The sequence below is a fragment of the Ailuropoda melanoleuca genome, chromosome 3, assembly GCF_002007445.2.
Source record: "Ailuropoda melanoleuca isolate Jingjing chromosome 3, ASM200744v2, whole genome shotgun sequence".
NCBI lineage: Eukaryota > Metazoa > Chordata > Mammalia > Carnivora > Ursidae > Ailuropoda > Ailuropoda melanoleuca.
This window is the reverse complement of record NC_048220.1, coordinates 122,228,229-122,249,311: the sequence shown is the minus strand read 5'-3', so window position 1 is coordinate 122,249,311 and position 21,083 is coordinate 122,228,229. Positions and strand designations below refer to the sequence as shown.

The following is a 21,083-nucleotide window of genomic DNA, read 5'->3' as shown; positions in this document are numbered from 1 at the left end:
CAGAGAGAGAGAGAGAACACAAGCAGGGGGAGTGGAAGAGGAAGAAGCAGGCTCCCATCGGAGAAGCCTGATGTGGGGCTCGATCCTGGGATCACGCCCTGAGCCAAAGGCAGACACTTAACGACTGAGCCACCCAGGCGCCCCTGGGATCTCTATTTTAATCCAGTGATCTATTTGTCTATCCCTGTACCAATAATACCACATTCACCTGCTGAATAAAGTCTGGATATGTGGTAACGCAAGGCCTTCCTTGTCATAGCTTACAAGTCTCTTATCACTACTTTTGGACAAATACTATCTTCATCACCAACACTAAATCTGTTTTGATCCCAAACACTGTTTGACTGCTGAAACAGTAATGTTACCAATTTTTGCCTGATCTTAGATCCAGAAAATTTGCTGAATGCTTATTATTTCTCATATTTTTCTCTGTTGCCGGCAAATAAAAAATTTCCTTCCTTCCCCATTAAACTGACATGGAAATTGAGACCTATCAATTGATACTCAAGTACCTACTCTTAAAACATTTTACTTTGAGATTATGAAGTTCTCTACATAAAGTATATGAAAGACATCAACTAAGGAGTTCCTTTAAAAATCCTTACAGAATTACTCAAATACCTATACTTTATAGAAAACTATCATTGGTAAAATGCCTACTGAAAATCAGGCACTAGCATAGAAGGTTTTATACATAATCTTCACCCAAAGGAAAGTTAACCCAGGGCAGTCTCAGAAAAGTGAAGTGATCTGTCCAAGTGACTGATGAGATAGAGGTGGGATTCAAATCTGAAGTCTTACAAGCTCCAAATCCAAACTCTTCCAATGAGAGTATATTGTAAAGCCATTTACGAAAGTACAAATATACACCTTAAGCATTCTATACAGGAATATTGTGGCTTACAACTACTCTTAAGGCTATTAATAACATAGACAGGAAATATCATCAATGTAACAGCAGCAATCCTTTTAGCACATTTTCATTATTTCAAACTCATTCATGCAATATGAATCCCAAAATCTCTGATTCAACAATGAAAGAGCTGATATAATTAGCAGTTGCAGAATTTTTTTTTCTTCTGTTGAGCCAGTAAATTTCCATCACCATGATTGGTTTCAAAAACCTGCTCACCTGGTTTTTCACCTTCTCAGGGATTACTCCTTTTCTACCTTACTACTGTTACTCTTATTCTTTCCTCAAGACATAGTTTTTTTTAACACTACATTCAAAATAAAGTAAAAAAGGAAAAGGAGAAAAAGGAAAATTCACCAGCTAATCAGCCTACCCAAGTTATTTATCTCAGTGATGTGAAGAGATAATTATCCTTTAGGAACAGACATACTAAAGGTATCTCAAGAATCACTGGATGAGATGCTTTCCTAACAGATGCTTAAACTGTTGTCCAGCAAATAGTCAAGATTTACCATTAAAGAAGGGTTAAAAAAAAAAAGTTGCCAAATGATTTTTTTCACATAGCTAACTTTATTGAAGTTATTCAATGATACGCTAAGAGTTTTATATAGGACAAAGAAAATTAGTTTAATTAAGCACAAGCTAAAGATTTAGGTTATCCAGGTAACAGACAAGTAGCTTGATTAGACAGAAAGATGACAAGGAATTGTTATGTCCAAGGCTTTTCTAAATAACAATTAAAGGGAAACTGGCTGTTTAAAACTCTCAAAGAAATGTTTATGTCCTATCAATACTGGAATAAGTAAACACCTATGAGAACTTCTTTATCACCTCCAATGAAGGAGTGAAAAAAAAATGATTTTGAGCCTATGAAACTATCAGAAAACTTTTTCTACTGAGGATTATCTTTCCCCAAATTCTTTGCTACTCTAAGTCCTCCTAACTGTTGAAATACTTTTCCCCAAGATTACAAAATTAGATTTATCTGTAAGTCTATCTTCTCAAACAAAAAAGGTAACTCTACTAAAGTAGGTTACCTACCCAACCAAGTCCCCTTTCTGCTGCGAAGCCATCCTATTTTTTTCACTACACTTGAGATCTGCATCATCCTGTGCCCCACAAATTAATTCTACCAGAAATACACACATGTAAACACATACAAATTTCTTCATTTCCAAGGGGAAAAAGTACATGAAAGGTCAGAAAATGAAAAGATTGCATTTGCAAGAGTGGCAAATGGACATAATAGACTTACTTGACTTAAAAAAATACATAAAGAAAAATATTCAGTAGCTGATGGAAAGAGAAGCATGAACAGTAAGTAAATGCTAATCACAAAAATATTTAATATGCATTACACAAATGAAAAACTTAGTTTACCTAGAAGTTAGCAGTTAGAAGTAGCAGAATTTATAGCTTTACATAGCTATAACCAAGAAAACTAAGAACCAGAATGCAATGAAGACTTAGGTTACTTTCTGTTTATCTGTATTCAATGACAGGTGTAGCAACCACTCATATCATCCACACATGAACACTTAAAATTTTCCCAAGTTTGCATCCTTTAAATTAAAACAAACAAAAAAACACAAACAAAAACTTGCAAAGTAAGCCTTGGTCTTCTGTCTAAAAGTTACATTATAGTGATTTCTAGACAGAAGAAAAATAAGTATTTGTATATCCTTTTATTATTGTTACTTATCTTCCTTGAGCCAAAGTATTAGCGTTATTGGGCCTGATTTCTTCCCATTAAAAGCAAACAACTTTCCATGTACTCTATTTCTATAAAAGGACAGAGCATATTAACAATTAGTTTTGCTGACATATATGTATGCATAAATAAGTATAGTCCAAGCACTAGTCTTTCCTCATTAGACATTCACGTAACAAGAAATTTAGTAATTTGGATGGTTGTTATAGTTTACTGAAACTTGGAGAGATTCAAAGCCAAAGAAAAAATTAGATGCACAAATTCCGTACTAGCTTTCTATACGAGGATAAATTGTATACATGCAAATATTTTATTAAAAAAAAGATTAAGTATCTTTAAGTTTGCATTTCCTCCCCCATTTGTCTGTAGGTTTGCACTAGAAAAAAATACTTCAAAACTGCCAAAGAATCCACTATATTTTCAGTAAGTAAATAATCCTAAAATTTATCACTCTGCCCATAGTAACAACAAAAAATACTGTGTGAAACAAGTCACATTTTTAATGGTTAAATACAGCCTTGTCTAGAACACATAGTACTTGGTAGCACAGGATTTATAGCACAGATGCTGATTAGCTATCTTGTTTCCCAGAAAAAGAAAATAGCTTGATTTTCTCTCCCCACAGAAATTGACTCTAAAAGGTTTTATCAAAGTAACTGACATTTTGTGAGTTTAATTATCACAACTTATAAGCAAAGAATTTCTTAATGTCGGAAAAGTTCCAAGATTTTGCCCCAATAATCTGTCATCTCAGTCCTTTTTCTTGAGTATGTCTCAAGATAAAACAGATTTGTAAAAAATGCCACATGCATTCAAGACATACAAAACAATTATAAAAATTTAATACCCATTTGTAAATATAATGCACATTTACACATTTTAACAGCTCTTTAAATCAATGGGGTCTTAAACATTGTATCATATTTTAATTGGCAGCACTTTTTTTAATGACACATAAAATAACGTCACCCTTTACAAATAAATGGCATTTTAGAATTCCATGAAACACGGCAACTTTCTTAGAATTACAGGCTTTTACCCAAGAAGAAAGCCCAATATCTCATTTTACAGACGAGGAAAATGAAAGCCCAAGTAGGTATGTCCCCAACGTCATAAAATCAAGAGCAAATAAGACACGGAACCCAGATCTTCTGATTCCCAGTGATGCCCTTTCCATTACACAACTCAACACTTGAAGTTAATGAGATGAAAAAACTACCCGGGTTTAACCAAATAGTTAACACACTGCTATCTAATATAATCTCTCTCTATAAAAAGCTTGTCACTTAAGAACCCTGCAGGTTTATGGTCTGAATCTGAAGAAAATGTCTCAGACGGACTCAAAAGCAACGACGACCACAAAAAAAAAAAAAAAAACCAAAAAAACCCCCAAACTAGCGTGTTTTTCTCTTCTGACAAGATGTATAATGAACTACAGACACTTCAGATATTAGAGCTTCCCTTAATATAGAAATTTCATAGGACGCATCACGGTAAACCAGTATAATCTCACTTGCACCCCCAAGGGGAATTATTACCGCCCCCCCACTCCCAGCCTAAACTCAATAGTTAGAACAAGGCCATGGATTCATTTATCAGAACTAGAAACTTCGCACATCTTTTCCAGTCTACCAACTACAAATTCACAGGTGGTTGCTATGTTTACATCTCTTCCCGGAGGAAAAACTAAAGGAACCCAATGACTGTAGTGACACCCGCAGTTTGTTTGCAGGCTTCGAGCGGAGGGACAGGAGGAGCCAAAGGAGAAGGTACCCGAGAAAACGACACGTTATCTGGGCTCAGGGGGCCGCAGCACCGGGCGAAAACTGGCCCACGGGAGGCGTCGCGGAAGAGGCCGGTGGGCAGTGTGCCTTGGCACTCCCCTTCGCCCACCCTCTCCATTCCCCAAGTGGGAGGGGGATTAGAGGTGGGGACTGGACAGGCGGGGCGGAGACTGGGGAGAGAGCCGAGCCTCGGCCTCGGCTCCCTCCCTCAGCCGGGCGGGGGTGGCGGCTGGGCTCCGAGGCCGCGGGAGGCCATTTTAGCTGCGGGGCCGCCAAAAGACCCGGCGGCCCTCCTCGTCCCAACACCTCGGCCGTCCCTCCCTCCCGCCCCCACCGGGGGCCGCTCCCCGCCGCGATGCCGAGGGAGAGAAAGGGAGAGAGAGAGGCGCTGTGAGAAGCCGCCCTCGCCGGGCCGGGGCCGCGGCCGCGCCGCCTCCCCCTCCCGCCTCGCACTCCCTCACTCACTCGCACGCCCCGGTGGCGGCCGCCGCCTCCTCCCCGGAGCCAGCCCCAACCCCCGCGCCTCCCCGCGGCCCCGGGTCGGGGAAGGGGCCGGGCAGGGACCTCGGCAGGGTACATTATACTCACCATAGGTGAAAGAAACTACAGGGCATATGGGAATCATGGGCTCGGGCTGCTGCTGCTGAACTCTGAACTCTCACCCACTGCCTCCCTCCTCTGCCCCGCTCCTCCTCAGCGGAGAACAGACCGCCGCCTCCCGCCGCACTGCGCAGGCGCTCCCCGCGCTCGGCACCCTGGGAGCTGTAGTCCCGGCCGCCTTCGCGGCTCTAGCAGGCGCGTGCCGGGCCTCAGGCGAGGCGGGCCCTGGGGAAGCCGGCGGGCGAAGGCGGGCCTGATCTAGTGATAGGGAGCCGCAACAGGGGCAATAGAGAGTGCGAGGAGCGCCTCGCCCTGCCGTGGCGGGATCTGGGAGAATGAGCAGAGAGAGTGACGTCTGTTAGCCTTCCCTTATTACTTTTCACTCTTTCACTTTTGCATGTGCAATGTTCTCTACCTATCAGGCCTTGCTTGTGCTCTTTTCATTAGAATTTGAGCTGGACTGATTTGGATTTTTTCTTATTTGCCTCATTCCTGCTGCTTGTTCCTAGCCTCAAAACTGGGGAGGGAAAGATGGGGGAGGAGAGAAAATGATTGCTAGTCTGTCGGGCTGGAAGCACACCCGCAACACCCCTCCCGAACACCCTCTCCGCCACCTGCACCCACTCCTTGAGTCCTTCAACGTGTGTCGAGCACCCCACGAAGTGTCTGTCAGGCTAGGTCCTGGAGATGTACCAACGAAGAAGATGATGTCCCTTGCACACATGGAATTTACCTTCTGGGAAGGAAGGAGGAGGGTGTCAGACAAGACCAAACAGTATAACGGATGGTGATTGCAGCTTTAGGAATAAAGCCAGGCAAAGATAGGAGGGAGGTGCTGTTTTAAGCAGGGTGTGGATAGAGCAATCACCAGAGCAGAGCCTTGAAGGAAGTGAGGGAAGAGGCTGGAGATACCTCTAGATACCTGGAGGAAGGACAGCAACTGGAGGGTCCTAAAGCCAGAGTGCTCAAGAGCAGCAAGGATGTTAGTCTTGCTGGAGTGGAGTGATAAGGAGACAGGATCTTCAGAAAGGCCCCTGGTAAGGATGCCAGAACTTTCATGGTAAGGACAGAAGAATACTCTCCCTCATGCAAACATTTCTTTCTTCCCTCTGCTTTCTCACTGTTTTCTCTTTACTTTTCCAGTTCATTTCCAACGACTTTCTCTCCTTTTCCACCTTACCTCCTTCCTGCCTCCCATCAATGCATAAGTGCTCCACTTCACCTCTTCCTCATCTTCTCCGTGCCCATGCCCCAGACCCTCTGCTACTGGCCTCTCCTCAATGTTTATTTATTTACTTATTTATTTTTTTAAAAATAATTAACCATTTTTAAAAAATGTTTATTTAAGTGATCCCTACATCCGCTGTGGGGCTTGAACTCACGACCCCGAGATCAAGAGTCACATGCTCCTCCAACTGAACCAGCCAAGTGCCCCTCCTCAATGTTTAACACGAGTATTAAAAAGAAATGCAAAGGGTGAATCAGAACTCTCTCATGAAGTTTAGGGCTCTATCCCACCTTCTTATGCCACAGCAGAAACAATACCTCAATTCTTATTTGTGCCAACCTGGCTCCCCCACACCTCCTACAAAGGTACCAGTTCTAAGAACCTGTCTGATTTATCCTCTTACTCATTTCAAAAAAGAGAAAATGTAGAACTTTGGGGGGGAAAATCAATGTCATTGTTTTTGACAATACTGATGCTTCTCTAGGCAAAAGTTATTTGCAGTCCAAATGTGTTATTGGAAAAAGTATCTTCTACACATAGGATATTAGAACTACATTTTAAAGGTAATTTGTCTTGAACTTCATGAAGCAATAAAGCTTTGAAGGCACTGACTGTAACTGCTTTGATAAACTTGTACTATCAGTTACTAGGCTACTTGAATAAAATTGGAGGAGAAAAGACAGGTGTTAATCACCTGCCTAAGAAGATTATTTTTAGGCCAATTTTATGCTTGGCTGCTTGGCAGGCCTTTAGAGGATGGAAGAGGGCTGCTAGCACACCCCAATGAGCAAGCAGGTAACTAGAAAGAGGAAGGCGTTCCTCTTCTCTTTGGTAGCTGTTCCTAGAGTTCAGAGTAGGTGTGGCAGTAGTGAAAATTGTTCACAACAGTGCAATCTTCAAAGAGGGAATCTGTAGGAAGGGCTCAACTTATCCTAGGCATGGGTTTATTTAAGGAAGGAGTTTTGGGATGGGCTTGGAATCAAGAAGCTTTGGTTCCTTTTCCTGGGTATTTAGTAGCAGAATGGCCTGAACACATTATTTAATCTTTCTCAACCTGCATGACAGGAAAAATAATAACATCTCCCTCATGGGACTGTGGTGGGGGTTAAATGAGGTAGCATTTCTATAAAACAACGCCAAGCACAGGGTATTTATGTAAAAAGAACTAGGTGGGATGATTGTGAATCCTTTCAAAGTCTACCTTCTAGTAAGTGAATGCGCTGTGCAAGTCACTCACCTAAAACCAAAAAGTAAGTGGCTCTGCCCTAGGAGGCTTTATGTCCCAGAGTGTACCCAGTCTAGCCAACATGGTGATATGTAGTCCTCGAGACAAAAAACAGGTGGGAGACTTGACTGGAGGAAGCTAATTACAACATCCGTCATCCTTCATGTGCAGAAATGGTTGGCAGTGGGATACAAAAAACTACGACTTAGCAGTCATTCTCCACATATCAGCTAGAATGATGGGTTCAAAATGTAAATCTGATCAAACCTGTCTATGCTTCCCTTCACTCTTGGGACAAAGCAAAACTTTCACGTGGCTTTCAGGGTCCTGTGCAGTCAGGCTTACGAGTCTTTTCCAGCATCTTCCTCCTTCTTCTCTTCATTCCAGTTACCTTGGCCTCCTATTTACCATGCTCCCTCCCACCACAAGGCTTTGCATGTTCTGCCAGACTAGAATGTTCTTCCTTCCTCTCTTCACCTGGCTAACCCTCATGCTTCAAGATCTCCACTCAGTCAATTCCTTCTCAGCCTTCCCTGACCTCTTGATCTATCAGACCCTTATTATGCTCTCAGAGCCCCAGGCATCCCTCCTTAAGTTGCCTTTGTGACAACTGCAATCTCACACTTACTGAGTGATTGTTTGATTAACATTATTTCTGCCATCAGACTACAGCTTGATGAAGGCAGGGTGCCAATATCGGGTGCCTGGTGATAGGCACCCAGTAAGTACTTATTGAATAAATGAACCAGGCAGTGCACAGCTTAATCTTCGGTGATTCAGGGGCAGTTTCAGGGACCTGTAATGCCTCAGGTTCATCATTAAGAACTTCGGTTAGCATCTGAGGGCAAATTAGAAAACATTAATTGGCAGACCCATTAACCACAAGGTGGAGCTAGCCTGAGAAGGCGGGTCCCTAAACTCACCCCAAATATATCTAGTCACCTTTAGTCACACCTTTGTGTGGAGACCTGGTATCCTGAAAGGCCTTGTTAAAATACAAACCTGTCAGCCAGAAAGGATAACATATGAGCTACTCTATATAACAAGAGAGTATGGCATGGGGAATGAGGGCTTGGTCTCTGAAACTGGACCCATATGGCTTCAAATCTCAGCTCTCACTAACTGCTCTGTGACCTCAGCCACAACCTCTCTGTGCTTCATTTCCCTCCTCCGTGAATAGAGATGATAAAGTGTTGTCTGCAACAGGGAATTGTTGGTAGGGCTTTAACAACTTCCTAGAGGTAAAGGTCTTAGGTCAATGTGGGGTTCATTGCAAGTACTTGGAGTGTTGGCTGGTTGGTCTACCCATCACCCATTCCTGTCACAACCAGAGAAGAAGCCAAAGGATGGGATTGGGTTTTTGTTTGTTTGTTTGTTTTTGTTTTTTTTTTGTAGGGGAAGGGGAAGGTCAAGTCCACGATGGCGCAGAATGGGTGGGACGGGGTAGGGAAGGGGGCACAGAGGATCAAAGGGAGGCATGCAAGGGGAGGCGAGAGGCAAACAGCTGCTGCATCATTGTTTCCCTGAGAACCCAGGGAGAGAGCAAGAAGGCCAGGAAATTCACTTGGAACCTGTGATGGGCTCCCAGGAAAATACAGTCATTGCATTTGGGGCTAATAAAGAAAGAACAGGAAATGAGGCTCTAGCTCTGGGCATGACTCGGACAGGCTGAGTCTCCAGGCATTCTGGGACCTTACCAACATAGACAGGTGGTGCTGGGAGGGGACAGAAGAATCAGGCTAGGGAGCTGACCTAGCTGTCAGACTGGCTTTTAAGGGCCAAATGGGTAGGACAATGTTCACAATTCAAAGGGAGAGTTCTGGTTTTATTTTTATTTTATTTTTTAAAAGATTTTATCTATTTATTTGACAGAGAGAGAGAGAGCACAAAAGCAGGGGGAGTGGCATAAGCAGGCTCCCCACTGAGCAGGGAGCCCAAAGTGGGGCTCGTGACCTGAGCCGAAGGCAGACACTTAACCAACTGAGCCACCCAGGCGCCCTGGGAAAGTTCTGACTTTAATCAAGAAAACCTTAACTGAAGGATGTACTCCAGGTGGTGGGTGTGACAGTGAAAGACCAGGAAGCCTTCCCCTTTAAATTCTTCCATCCCCTCCTTTCCCCTTTCCCCTTTCTCCTTCTCTCCCTTCCCCTCTACTCTCCTCCCTTCCCTCAGAGGAAGAACTCTGTGGTCTAGGAGATGTGCTGTAGTAAGGATATTCTTCAGAACCCAGTTGAAGTTCTTTCTTGAGTTTTTGGCCAATGGATGGTGGATGGTGGATAAATGGATAGAGACATGAGGGACTTTGAAAGAATAAGGGAGCAAACGGAGAACCATGGTCCAAGGTCAGACACTAGGGTGATCCACAGAGAAAATGCATCCTTGATAAACACAGTGACACCTACTGGTGCAAATGGGGGTTTAGCGCAAAGATGATGTATTTCATCTCTATAAGAGAGTTTGTGATATGGTGGTTTCTTCTAAGGGTAGGTTTTGTGGATTCAAATCCTACCTGACTAACATAATGTAATAAAAAAACATTTAAAAAATCCTACCTGCACCACATACTAGTTGTGTAGACCAAGGACAAGTTATATAACCTCTCTGAGACTCAGTTTCTTCAGGAACTGATAACACCTAGTTTATATGGTTGCTATGGACATTAAATGAATGTAAAGTTCTTACAACATTGCTTGGCACATAGCACGTGCTCAGTGCAATCCTTTTGGTTACCACAAAGACTGAATAGATATTAGCAATGTCTCTGGGAGTAAAGGATTTCTTGGCACAGATAGCCTCTGATCTCTGTCACCCTGTTATACTAATTTTTTTCAATTAAATTTTTAAATTGAAATATAATTCATCTACCATAAGACTCACCCTTTCAAAGCATTCAATTCAGTGGTTTTTAGTGTATTCATAAAATTGTGCAACTCTCACCACTGTCTAATATCAGACCATTTTCATTACCCCATTAACAAATCCTGAACCCATTAGCAGTCATTCCCATGCCCTGTTCCTCCGAGTCCCTGGCAACCACTAACCTATTTTCTGTCTTTATGGATTTGTCTATACTGGAAATTTAATATAAATGGAATCATACAACATATAGCTTTTTGTATCTGGCTCCTTTCACTTAGTCTAATGTTTTCAAGTTTCCTTTATGTTATAGCATGTATTGGTTCCTTTTCGTGACTGAGTAATATTCCATAGTTTGAATATACCCCATCTTGTTTATCATTCATAAGTTGATGGACATTTGGGTTGTTTCTACTATTTGTCTATTAAGAATAATGCTACTATGAACATTTGTGATGGCTAATTTTATGTGTCCACTTGACTGAGCTAAGGGTAGCTGGTAAAACATTATTTCTCGGTATGTCTGTGAGGGTGTCTTTGGAAGAGATTAGCATTTGAATCAGTAGACTGAATAAAGATGCCCTCACTTACGTGAGTGGGCATCATTCAATCTGAATAGAACAAAAGGGCAGAGGTCTGGGGAATTTGTTTTCTCTGCTTGAGCTGAGACATTCATCTTCTCTTGCCCTGGGATTTAGAGCTCCTGGTTCTTTGGCCTTTCAGCTCCAACAGGGACTTACAGTATTGGTTCTGAATTCTCAGGCCTTCAGAATTGGACTAAATTTCATTACCAGCTTTCTTGGTTCTCTAGCTTGCAGATAGCTGATCAAGAGACTTCTTGGCCTCCACAACAGTGTGAGCCAATTCTTATAATAAATATCCTCTTATATATATATCACTGTACATCCTGTTGGTTCTGTTTTTCTGGAGAACCCTGACGAATACAAAACTTTACATTGACACGTTTTCAGTTCTCCTGAGTGCAATTTCTGGTATACACGTAAACTTTTTAAATATCTCAAGTTCTCTCTCTGCACAGCTACTGCCCTAGTTTGTCTCTTGCCAAGGCCGCTTCAACAGCCTACTAATTGGTCTTTCTAAGGATCTAATCCTCTCAATCCCATTCTCCACATAATTATCAAAGGATCTAAGATTGAAAAAATAATAGTAAGAATAACTAGGTACATTACAATAATTCATTCTTTTAAAGAAATCTGAGGTAGGGGCTACTAATGCTTATCCTATTTAGAGATGATACAACTGAGTTCACAAAACTGGTAAGTGGCAGAGGCAGGATTTAAATCTAACACCAACCTGACTCCAGAATGCCTAGCCTCTGTGACATACCACCTTCCTGAAACACCTCTGGGCGATACGTCACTACCATGCTGAAAACCATACAAAGATTCCCACTTGCCTAAAGTAAAAACATGGCCTTTTATTTATTGTACAAGGCTATGTCTCATTCACAAATTCCTGGAGTATTTATACTATCAACTCTCTATTTTATTCTGAAGCATCCCATACCTTGCATTTCCTCACATACATCAGACTTGTCATTTCTTGTTCAATGTCTTTCTTTCCCCCAGGAACGCATGTAGTAAGCACCACAGGGTCAGGAATCATGTCTGGTTTTATCCACTGTTAAATTCCCAATGCCTAGGACAATGGCAAGAACACTGTAGGCACTTGATAACTATTTGTGGGATGAACGAGAGTAGTTCTATGTTCTTCATCTCTTGAGGACAATGGTTTTATGATATATATCTTTGGTATCTCCCTCCACCCTCCTCCAACTACCACCTAGCACAGTACTAGACACAGAAGAAAATGCCAACCTGTTTTAGTCCTCCCAGCTCCCTTGACACTTTAGCACAGGTTTTCTGCTACCAAATCTCAACACCAGTGTTGTAAGGGTTCCTTTGTGTCAGTAACACATTCTGAGGAATCGGAAGCACATGCAGAATTCAAAGTAGCCATAAAGAGTAGCTATTTAGGGGCTTGGAGAAGAGTCTAAGCCATGCTGTGATCTCATTTAGAGATTGATCTGAAATTAATGAGTGATGCTGAAGGACATATTGGTGATAGAAACTATATTTTTGATATTGTTTAATCTAAATACCCATACATGGCTAGGGACTACCATATTGGATAGTACAGCACTAGAATCAGATGACCTGGGTTCAAATCCTGCCTCCACTATACGACTGGCCAATTTACTCAGCCTCCTTGTGCCTGCTTTCCTCATCTATAAAATGGGGAAATGATAATAGTACTAATGTCATAAATTTGGTGTGAGGATTGAGTGACTGCATACACACTTCAAGCTAGCACTGGAGTGGCTAGGAAAAGGCTGACATACAAAAAATGGGTCATCTAGTCTGCCTGATTAATAGAGTGCTGTCTCTGCTGGGAACACCGTGTTGTGGTCATTTACATGGTGTATTAGTTTCCTATTGCTGCTCTAACAAATACTACTAACTTCTTGATCTGCAACCACACACATCATCTCACAATTCTGTGATTCGGAAATCTCGCTGAGCTAAAATGAAAGTGTCAAGAGGGATACACACCTTTAGAAGGCTCTAGAGGAGAATCCATTTCCTTGCCTTTTTCAGCTTCTAGAAGTTGCCCACATTACTTGGCTCATGGCCCCTTCCTTCATCTTCAAAGCCAGCAGCAGAGCATCTTTAAATCTCTCTCTGACTCAGACACTCCTGTCTTCCTCTTATAAGGACCCTTGTGGTTATATTAGCCCTTCTGGAAAATCCAGGATAATCTTCTCATCTCAAGATCCTTAACATAATCGCATTTGCAAGTTTGTTTGGCCGTGTAAGAGAACATAGCTTTGGGGACCATTATTCTGCCTACCACGCATAGGATATGGACATTTTCACATTCAGAGACCATTCTGAAAGGTCCATCCAGGCACCTCTCCCCTGGATCTTCCTGTCACCATTTTCTAGGCTTGTTCTTTCTCAAGTCTCTGCTCAGCTGGCCAAGCTACTGGCCAGTGCTCATTAATAAATATAGATCCATACTCAGTCAATCTTTATTTATACATGAAGTAAATAATAAGGTGTACACCCTAAATCCTGGGAGGATTTTCCTTTGCCACTATATTTCAGAGCTACGCTGAATGGGGCAGTAGGACAAAATCGTCCAATTCTAGTTATAAACAGTATGGCATGCAGATTGATTGATGAGTCTTCCACATTTGCCTCTTTAATTAACTGATCATAGGGAATTCCCAATGAAGCTAAGGATGTCTGGAGGAAGAGAGGGCAAAGTACGAGGAGCAAGTTACAGGGGAATCCTGGGCCCCCTGGTTGTGATAATGTATTTATGCCTCTGGATTGCTCTGGCCTGGTCTCATATATATACCACTTCTATTTTGGAATGCTGCTATATGTGTTTAATTTTATAGTTTGGTGGATAATACCCAGGTCATGATGGACAGTTCTCATAAGTACTTGGTGTCTCAGAGTCAGGTCTCTCCTAGGGCCCAGAAGCCTCCCAGGCTAGAAGTAAATTTTTAGTAAATTTCAGTCATTTCATTGGTTCTAATCTGCCATAGATTATAAAAGCACCAAAGAAAAGAACTCTGCCAATAATAATTATAAGACAACATTGCTTATAATTATTATATATGCATTCCAAGTTCAGAGATATTAAAATGTGAAAAACAATGACAACAACGCACAAAACTTACATCTTAGAATCAGTAAAATAAGACACATCCAATCCATTCTTCCACTGTATACAGAAGGAAATAGGTCTAGAGAGGTAAGTGACTTGCCCAAGGTCACAGAACTCCTTAACCACGGTGGCACATCCAGACACATCTGACTTCTACTCCAAAGCCAGTTTCATTTCAACATAGTGATTTATTACTAATAATTAGTATGAATAACAGCAACCCCAACTTTGGAAAATCAACTTGTATTAAGTGCCCTTATTCTTCTTTATGTCAGATATAACCAGGAAAAGTAGAGGCTGGGTCTTTTTGGACTGTGGTCCTTACACCTTCCCCTCTGTGTCTATGCATGCATAATCAGGCTTCTGAGGACTTGCTTTTCTTTGGGGAAGGGGTCTGGAGGACCAGAATTTCTAAGAGGGGAAAGAGACTTCATTTGCCCTTTTGTGGTAGTTGAAAAGTTTTCCTTGTATAATGAATTGATTTTTAAATTAGAAACCTAGTTCTAAGTACATCTGATTTGCATACATCTTGGAAATACAGTCATTTGTACCCTGGCTCCCCCACTCCCACCTACCTTGAATCTGCTTTCTAGCTGTCACACTGCCCCCCACCCCCGCCATCTCCCCTTCCTCTGCCCACTCCACACTCCACCTGTGTGGCCAGCCCCGCCTTACTGCTGCAACCCACTAGGCTGGAGGCCAGGAGCATCCAATAGACCCCTTCTCTGCCTGGAAGGCCTTGGAGTTGTCATTCCCCCGCAGAGACGCAGTGAGAGCCTCAGAGCCCCAGAGCCTTTCTCCTGCCCTTGCCAACAAGGACCTGAAGTAGCGGTCAGCATCCAGTACTTAGAAAGGACTCCAAGCCTAGGTAGCCACACTCCTACCTTCCTGGTTTCTAGTAGCCACATCTCAAAGCCCCACAGGCAAGGTTCTGTGTAAGGTGGGGCAGAAAGAGTACATTTAAGTGTCTAAACATGCAAGTGTGGAGCAAGTGGAGCTGTCTTTTTTTTTTTTTTTTTTTAGATTTTGTTTATTTTTGCAAGAGACAGAGAGAGAGAGCAAGCGAGCAGGAGCTGGGGGGTGAGGACAGAGAGAGAAGCAGATTCCCCGCTGAGCAGGGAGCCCAATGCGGGACCTGATACGGGACTCAATCCCAGGATGCTGGGATCATGACCTGAGCCGAAAGCAGATGCTTAACCGACTGAGCCCCCCAGGCGCCCCAAGCGGAGCTGTCTTAACTGCAGTAGGAGTGCCAATTGTTTCAACCACTTTGGGAAACTATTGGGCAGTATCTATTAGAGCTCAACAAGTGCAGACTTACTGCCTGGCAATACTTTCCTGGGGATATCTACAGAAATGTGTATTTATATGTTTACTAAAAGATATGTTCAAGAATATTCATAGGAGCAACTGTTCATATCACTGAAAGTTGGATACTGTCCAAGTATTCATCAACAGTCAAAAGGTAAAGTAAGTTCTATTCTATTCATAATATAATGTTCAGCAATGAGAATGAATGAGTGATTGATACATGCAGTAGCATAGATGGTACTCACAAAGATATCATTGAGAAAAAAGACATAAGTACAGGTTATACGTCTTTTTCACGAAGTTTTTCTTTTTCACCCAGTTTTATTGAGATATAATTGACATATTTTGTAGGTTGAAGATGTACAATGTGATGATTTGACACATGCACATATTGTGAAATGGTTACCGTGATTAAGTTAGTTAACACATTCATCACCTCCCATAATTATAATTTTTTACATGAAATTTTAAATAAAAACAGGCAAACTTAGTGTCTGGTTTTGTAAGTGAGGATAGGATTTGAATCTGGGCATCTTATTCCAAATTTAGATCTCTTAGTGATGATGGCATTTTGCCCTCAAGGAGGGAGAACACCCTTTTGCCAAGAACCGGTACCATAGGCATAGAGACCTGGTGCGGTCTTCCATTCGCTAAATGGCCTTGGCTATTCAGCCTGCTCAGGGACAAGTTTGGTGGCCTCCAGTGTTCGTGAGATTATATTCAGCTTCAAATAACTCAAAACTGACTAGTAAGTATGAACAATAAGGACATTTATTGCTTACTTAACATGAAGTCCCAGGATTGGTTAAATGGCTCAGTAACACTAAGCACCCTTGGCTTCACCATCATCAGGGTATTAGCTTTTCTTTCTTCCTTTTGGTATTGGGAATACCAAAGCTAATTTCCTGAGTTCCCTGTCCACATATGTACTCTTTGCCTCTGCCCACTGTCTCCACCACAAACAACTTCATAGTTATCCACCTTGCCCAATTTTGAGGCAAGGCCTGGGGGTATTTCTAGTCTCCTGAATAAAGAAAGTAAAGATGACAGATTAATATTTCACCAACAGTAATATATAGACTTCCTCACTTGATATCTTCAAATGTCTTCATTTCTACCGCCTTCACCCCAGAAAGCTGGACCTGAGTCATTTACTTATCTGTGGGCATAAAAATTAGGGATCTTTGATTACAAGTAATAGAAACCAACTCTGGCTGATGAAATCCATACGGTACTTTAGAAGAGGCTATAGAGAGTTCACAGGCTTAGCAGGAAGGCTGGGGGATCGTGCCCAGAATTGGATAGGAACAAAGTCAGCTCTGGAAGGTAAAGGAGCAGGAGCTGCAGGAATAGCCTGGACAGACACCATTGTCTAATGAATGAAAACCAATCATTTTCAATTCAATTCTCTACAGAACATTTGAACTAAAGGTGGGATCAATTTCAGGTGGCTTGTAAATTTATATGTGAAAGGAAAAATAAATAAAGCCTTTAGAGGAAAACAGAGGAGAGCCCTTTTGGGCCAGAGAGGGCAGTGCAGGGTGTCACATACAAGCTGGGCTTGTCTAAGGGAGGACTCCTCATCTAGACCAGGAATAGGAGGTGGAGGCAGAGCCCAGGGGTTTGGAGGGGGCATGTTTGTAGCTTAGGGCTTTGAGAAGCAAGCACAGCAGATACTAGGCCTGTGGCAGCCTGACTGATTCCAGATCTCTTGCGCTGTGGCTTCAGTATTCCCAATACCCCTCCCTTCTTAGAGTCAGCTCAGCCTGCTGGAAAAAGTCCTCAAGGCCCATAGTTGAGCAGGGACAGATATCACGCATCTCTTCGCCCGGTGAAGGTGCTTAATTAGCTGGGGCAAATGATAGGAAACCAGCTTTGCAAGTGCAGAAATCCAGCATTCTCAGGGAAGTGCTCTGAGAGAGGGCAGCATACAGCTCCGAGATCAGGGAGGTTGAAATTCAAGGCCACGGGTTACTTCAGCAGTGGAATAGAGCAGTGGGAGAAGAGACCACATGTTTTGCATGTGTTTTCATGAAAAACAACTGACTATTGCACCAGGCCTGTCCTAAGCACTTCATGTGCACCGTCTTTTTAATCCTTTTGATAACTCTGTTGTGTAAGTTGCTATCACTCTCATTTTACAGATGAGGAAACTGAGGCTCAGAAAAGTTTAAGGCACTTGGGTCGGATCACACTGTGTGTCAACTTGACTGAGCCATGGGGTGCCCAGACATTTGGTCAAACCTTATTCTGAGTATGCTATGAGGATGTTTTGGGATGAGGCTCACATTTGAATTAGTAGACTGGGTAAAGCAGAGAAGAGACAGAGCTGGGATTTAAATGTTGACAATATGGCTCCAGAGACACTTAACCACTGTACCCTCTGTTGCCTCTCATGGAAGCCAAGCAGATAAACATAGACGCCATAGCAGACTATTTGAACAAGGACTGGCAGCCATAATGAATCAGAAGTCAAGAAGGCACTGATACAGACGCATTCCAAGTTTGAGAACCAGAGAGCCAGAAGGGGTGGAGCGCAGGAGGGAGTGTCTCAGAGCCAGGGTGTGAAGGCGTAACCATGTTGAGGCACAGTTCTCTACAGCCTTCATTTACCTTGTATCTCCCTTTTGGAGGGCTCTCATAGGTGTTTCTTTATTTTTTTAAAAAAAGATTTTATTTATTTATTTGAGAGAGAAAGAGAAAATGTGAGCAGGGGCAGCAGGGAGGGGCAGAGGAGAGAGAGAATCTCAAGCAGACTCCACGCTGAGCTTGGAGCCCCATGTGGATCTTGATCTCACGACACTGAGATCTTCACCTGAGCTGAAATCAAGAGTTGGACACTTAACTGACTGAGCTACCCACACACCTCTTTCTTTCTTTCTTTCTTGCTTTCTTCCTAAGATTTTATTTTTTAAGTAATCTCTACACTCAACATGGGGCTCAAACTGACACCCCAAGATCAAGAATCGCATATTCTACCGACTGAACCAGCCAGGCGCCCCTGCCCTCCAACTGTGTTTCTTAACATGTAAGTGAGTCTTCTGACACTAGGTTTGTAATGAGAATCTTGGGTTCCTTCAGAATTCCACAGTGGAACTTGTCCAGCAAATCCTATTGCTTTGAGCCATTTTGCATACATCGGACTTCTTCAATACCTGCCTCTTTATCTTGGTAAGAGTAGACAGTGATTCTTGTTTGCTTGTAGAATAGTGTACTTATTCCTAACCCTGGCCTCCAAAACTCTGCATAATTCAATAACCCCAGATCTTAGCTGCAGTCTGCCCAATCTTCACTCTGAACCCCACATAACACATTCATATCCCAGGCTCTTCCACTTTGCTTTGCTGGCATACTCTTTCCCCTCGTCTTTAACCATTTAAATGCCACCAATCTTTCAAGGCCTAGCTCAAGTTCCATCCCCTCCACTTAGCCTTCTGCATTAGGTTTTGCAGAGAAACAGAACCAATAGGAGGTATGTATGATATATATGCTTATTGCCAGGAAGTGGCTCCTGCAGTTACGGAGGGTAAGAAATCTCAAGATCTGCGGTTGACAAGTAGGAGGGCCAGGAGAGCTTACGTGTAATTCCAGACCAAGTCCAGAGGCCTGGGAACAGGAGAGTTGATGGTGTAAGTTTCAGTCAAAAAGCCCACAGGCTCGAGTCAATATTCCAGTTTGAGTCCATAGGCTGGAAGACCAATGTCCCAGCTCAAGCAGTCAGGCAAGAGGAGTTCCTTTTTACTTGAAAGAGGGTCCATCTATTTTGTTCTACTGTTGATTCAGTGAAGGCCATCCACATGAAGGAGGGCCATCTGCTTCATCTAGTCTACTGATTCAAATGTTAATCTCATCCAAAAACATACAGCGCACCCGGAATAAGGTTTGACCAAATGTCTGGGCACTCCATGGTCCAGTCAAGTTGACACATAAAATTAACCATCAAGGGGCACCTGGGTGGCTCAGTTGGTCGAGCATCCAACTCTTGGTTTTGGCTCAGGTTGTGATCTCATGGGTTGTGGGATGGAGCCCTGAGTCAGGCTCCACGCTCCGTGGGGAGTCTACTTCGGGTTTTTCTCCCTCTGCCCCCACCTTCCCCCCTACCGCCTCAAATGAATAAATAAATCTTTTAAAAAATTTAACCCTCACACCTTCCTTCATTTTTAAATTGGAGCTATATGCTCCAAGTACCAGATTGTTACCTATGGTTATTCCTAAAGTGTGCGATTCCAGGAAGAGAAGGGAGAACTTCCATTTTTATTCTTTACTGTTCAAAAAGAGGGGTAAAGGTAAATAGTGGAACTTGGAGTAAATGGTGCTTTTTGGGAGTTTTTTGGTATGTTTTCAAATGATTTATATTTAAAAATGTTATATTAAATATAATGATCCAACTCCAATTGCCAGTTATAGAAATTGCAGAGGACAGAGCAACATGTTTAATAAAGCACGTGATACAATAAACACAACCCATGACTATTGGAAACTATTCAGGATAAACAGCCTAGTTTCTTCAACAGAGAAATTGCAAGTGTTATAAAAAGAAGTAGAAAGAAAACCTATGATTAAAAGAGATTTTAAAAACATAGCAACCATTTGCAGTATGTGGACATTATTTGATTCCATTTTTAAAAAAACCCAAAAAATGAAAACAGAAAAATTCATAGCCTTAATGAGACAATTGGCAATTTAAACACTGATGGGACATTTGACACTATTAAAACTTTTTTTTTAAAAGCGTAATGATTATATTGTGTTTATATTTTAAAAACTTATCTCTTAAAGAAACATACTCAAAATTTTAAGGATGAAATAATGTTATGTCTGAGATTTGCTTCAAAATAAGTTGGACAAGGGTGTGGATGGGGCACGATTGTCATGGTTGATAATTTTGGGGACTGAGTGATACATAGAGGGCTCATTACACTATTTTGTCTACTTTTGTGTAGTTGGAAATTCTTTATAAATAAAAAGATTTTAAAAATTATGATATGTCCAGCACAATCTAATTGTAGGTAATTATTTCTACCGCAGCAACTGTGAAAGACTTATTTAAAAATTTAGAGGTTTGCTCAAAAGATAGTTGAACATTTCAGATGCTAAGAAATTTTCATCTCCATTTTCCTCCTCCCACACAATATAATTGTCATTCCGGTTGCAGAACCAAACTCGTGTGAAACCACATACAACACAAAGTAAATTGTCAGCTCACTTCTGGTTTCTGGCTGCAGCTCAACCCTGAGTTGGCTGTGTTCCTTCAGGTTCCCAGCTGAAGCCACAGTTGAGACTCTTCGTGCTACAGAGACGGGAGCCAGACACCAGGGCTTATCTTATGCAAAACTCAGCGGGGTCACCAAGATAAGGGCCCTGCCCTCAAGAACATGAATCCGCCATTACATCCAAATGGAGAAACATCCATATTTCTCAGGGCATCTTCCAGAGTGTGAGATTCCAGATACATCGAACTCTCCTCAATCCCCTTCCCTCACTACACTTGCTCCTTTGAAAATTCATCCTGCTTCGCAGCTTTCCACTCATCCAGAAGGTGACGATTCCCAGGTTCACAGCTCCAGCCCTGCCCTCTCTCCGGATTGCTGACTCGACTGTTCAACTGTTTTTGTGACATTCCCATCTCAGTGATGAAGGCGATTCTCAAGCTACTGTGTAACAGGGTTCCAGCTGTTTCCTCAAGGCACACCCCCACCCCTCTGTCCCTCCAGGGAAGTCATCCCTGGGGCTCCTCTTCTCTTTGCTGTCCACAT

The 21,083-nt window shown here is 42.4% G+C and overlaps 1 protein-coding gene across 1 annotated transcript in view; it reads right to left on the bottom strand.

Moving 5' to 3' along the window:
• Positions 1-5,144, bottom strand: part of ZFR (zinc finger RNA binding protein) — an 81,933-nt gene extending 76,789 nt beyond the window's left edge. The window contains exon 1 of the mRNA XM_034657047.1: positions 4,997-5,144. Coding sequence (XP_034512938.1) covers positions 4,997-5,022 — 26 coding nt within the window. The 5' untranslated portion in view covers positions 5,023-5,144. The remainder of the gene's footprint in view (positions 1-4,996) is intronic.
• Positions 5,145-21,083: the final 15,939 nt, after the last annotated feature.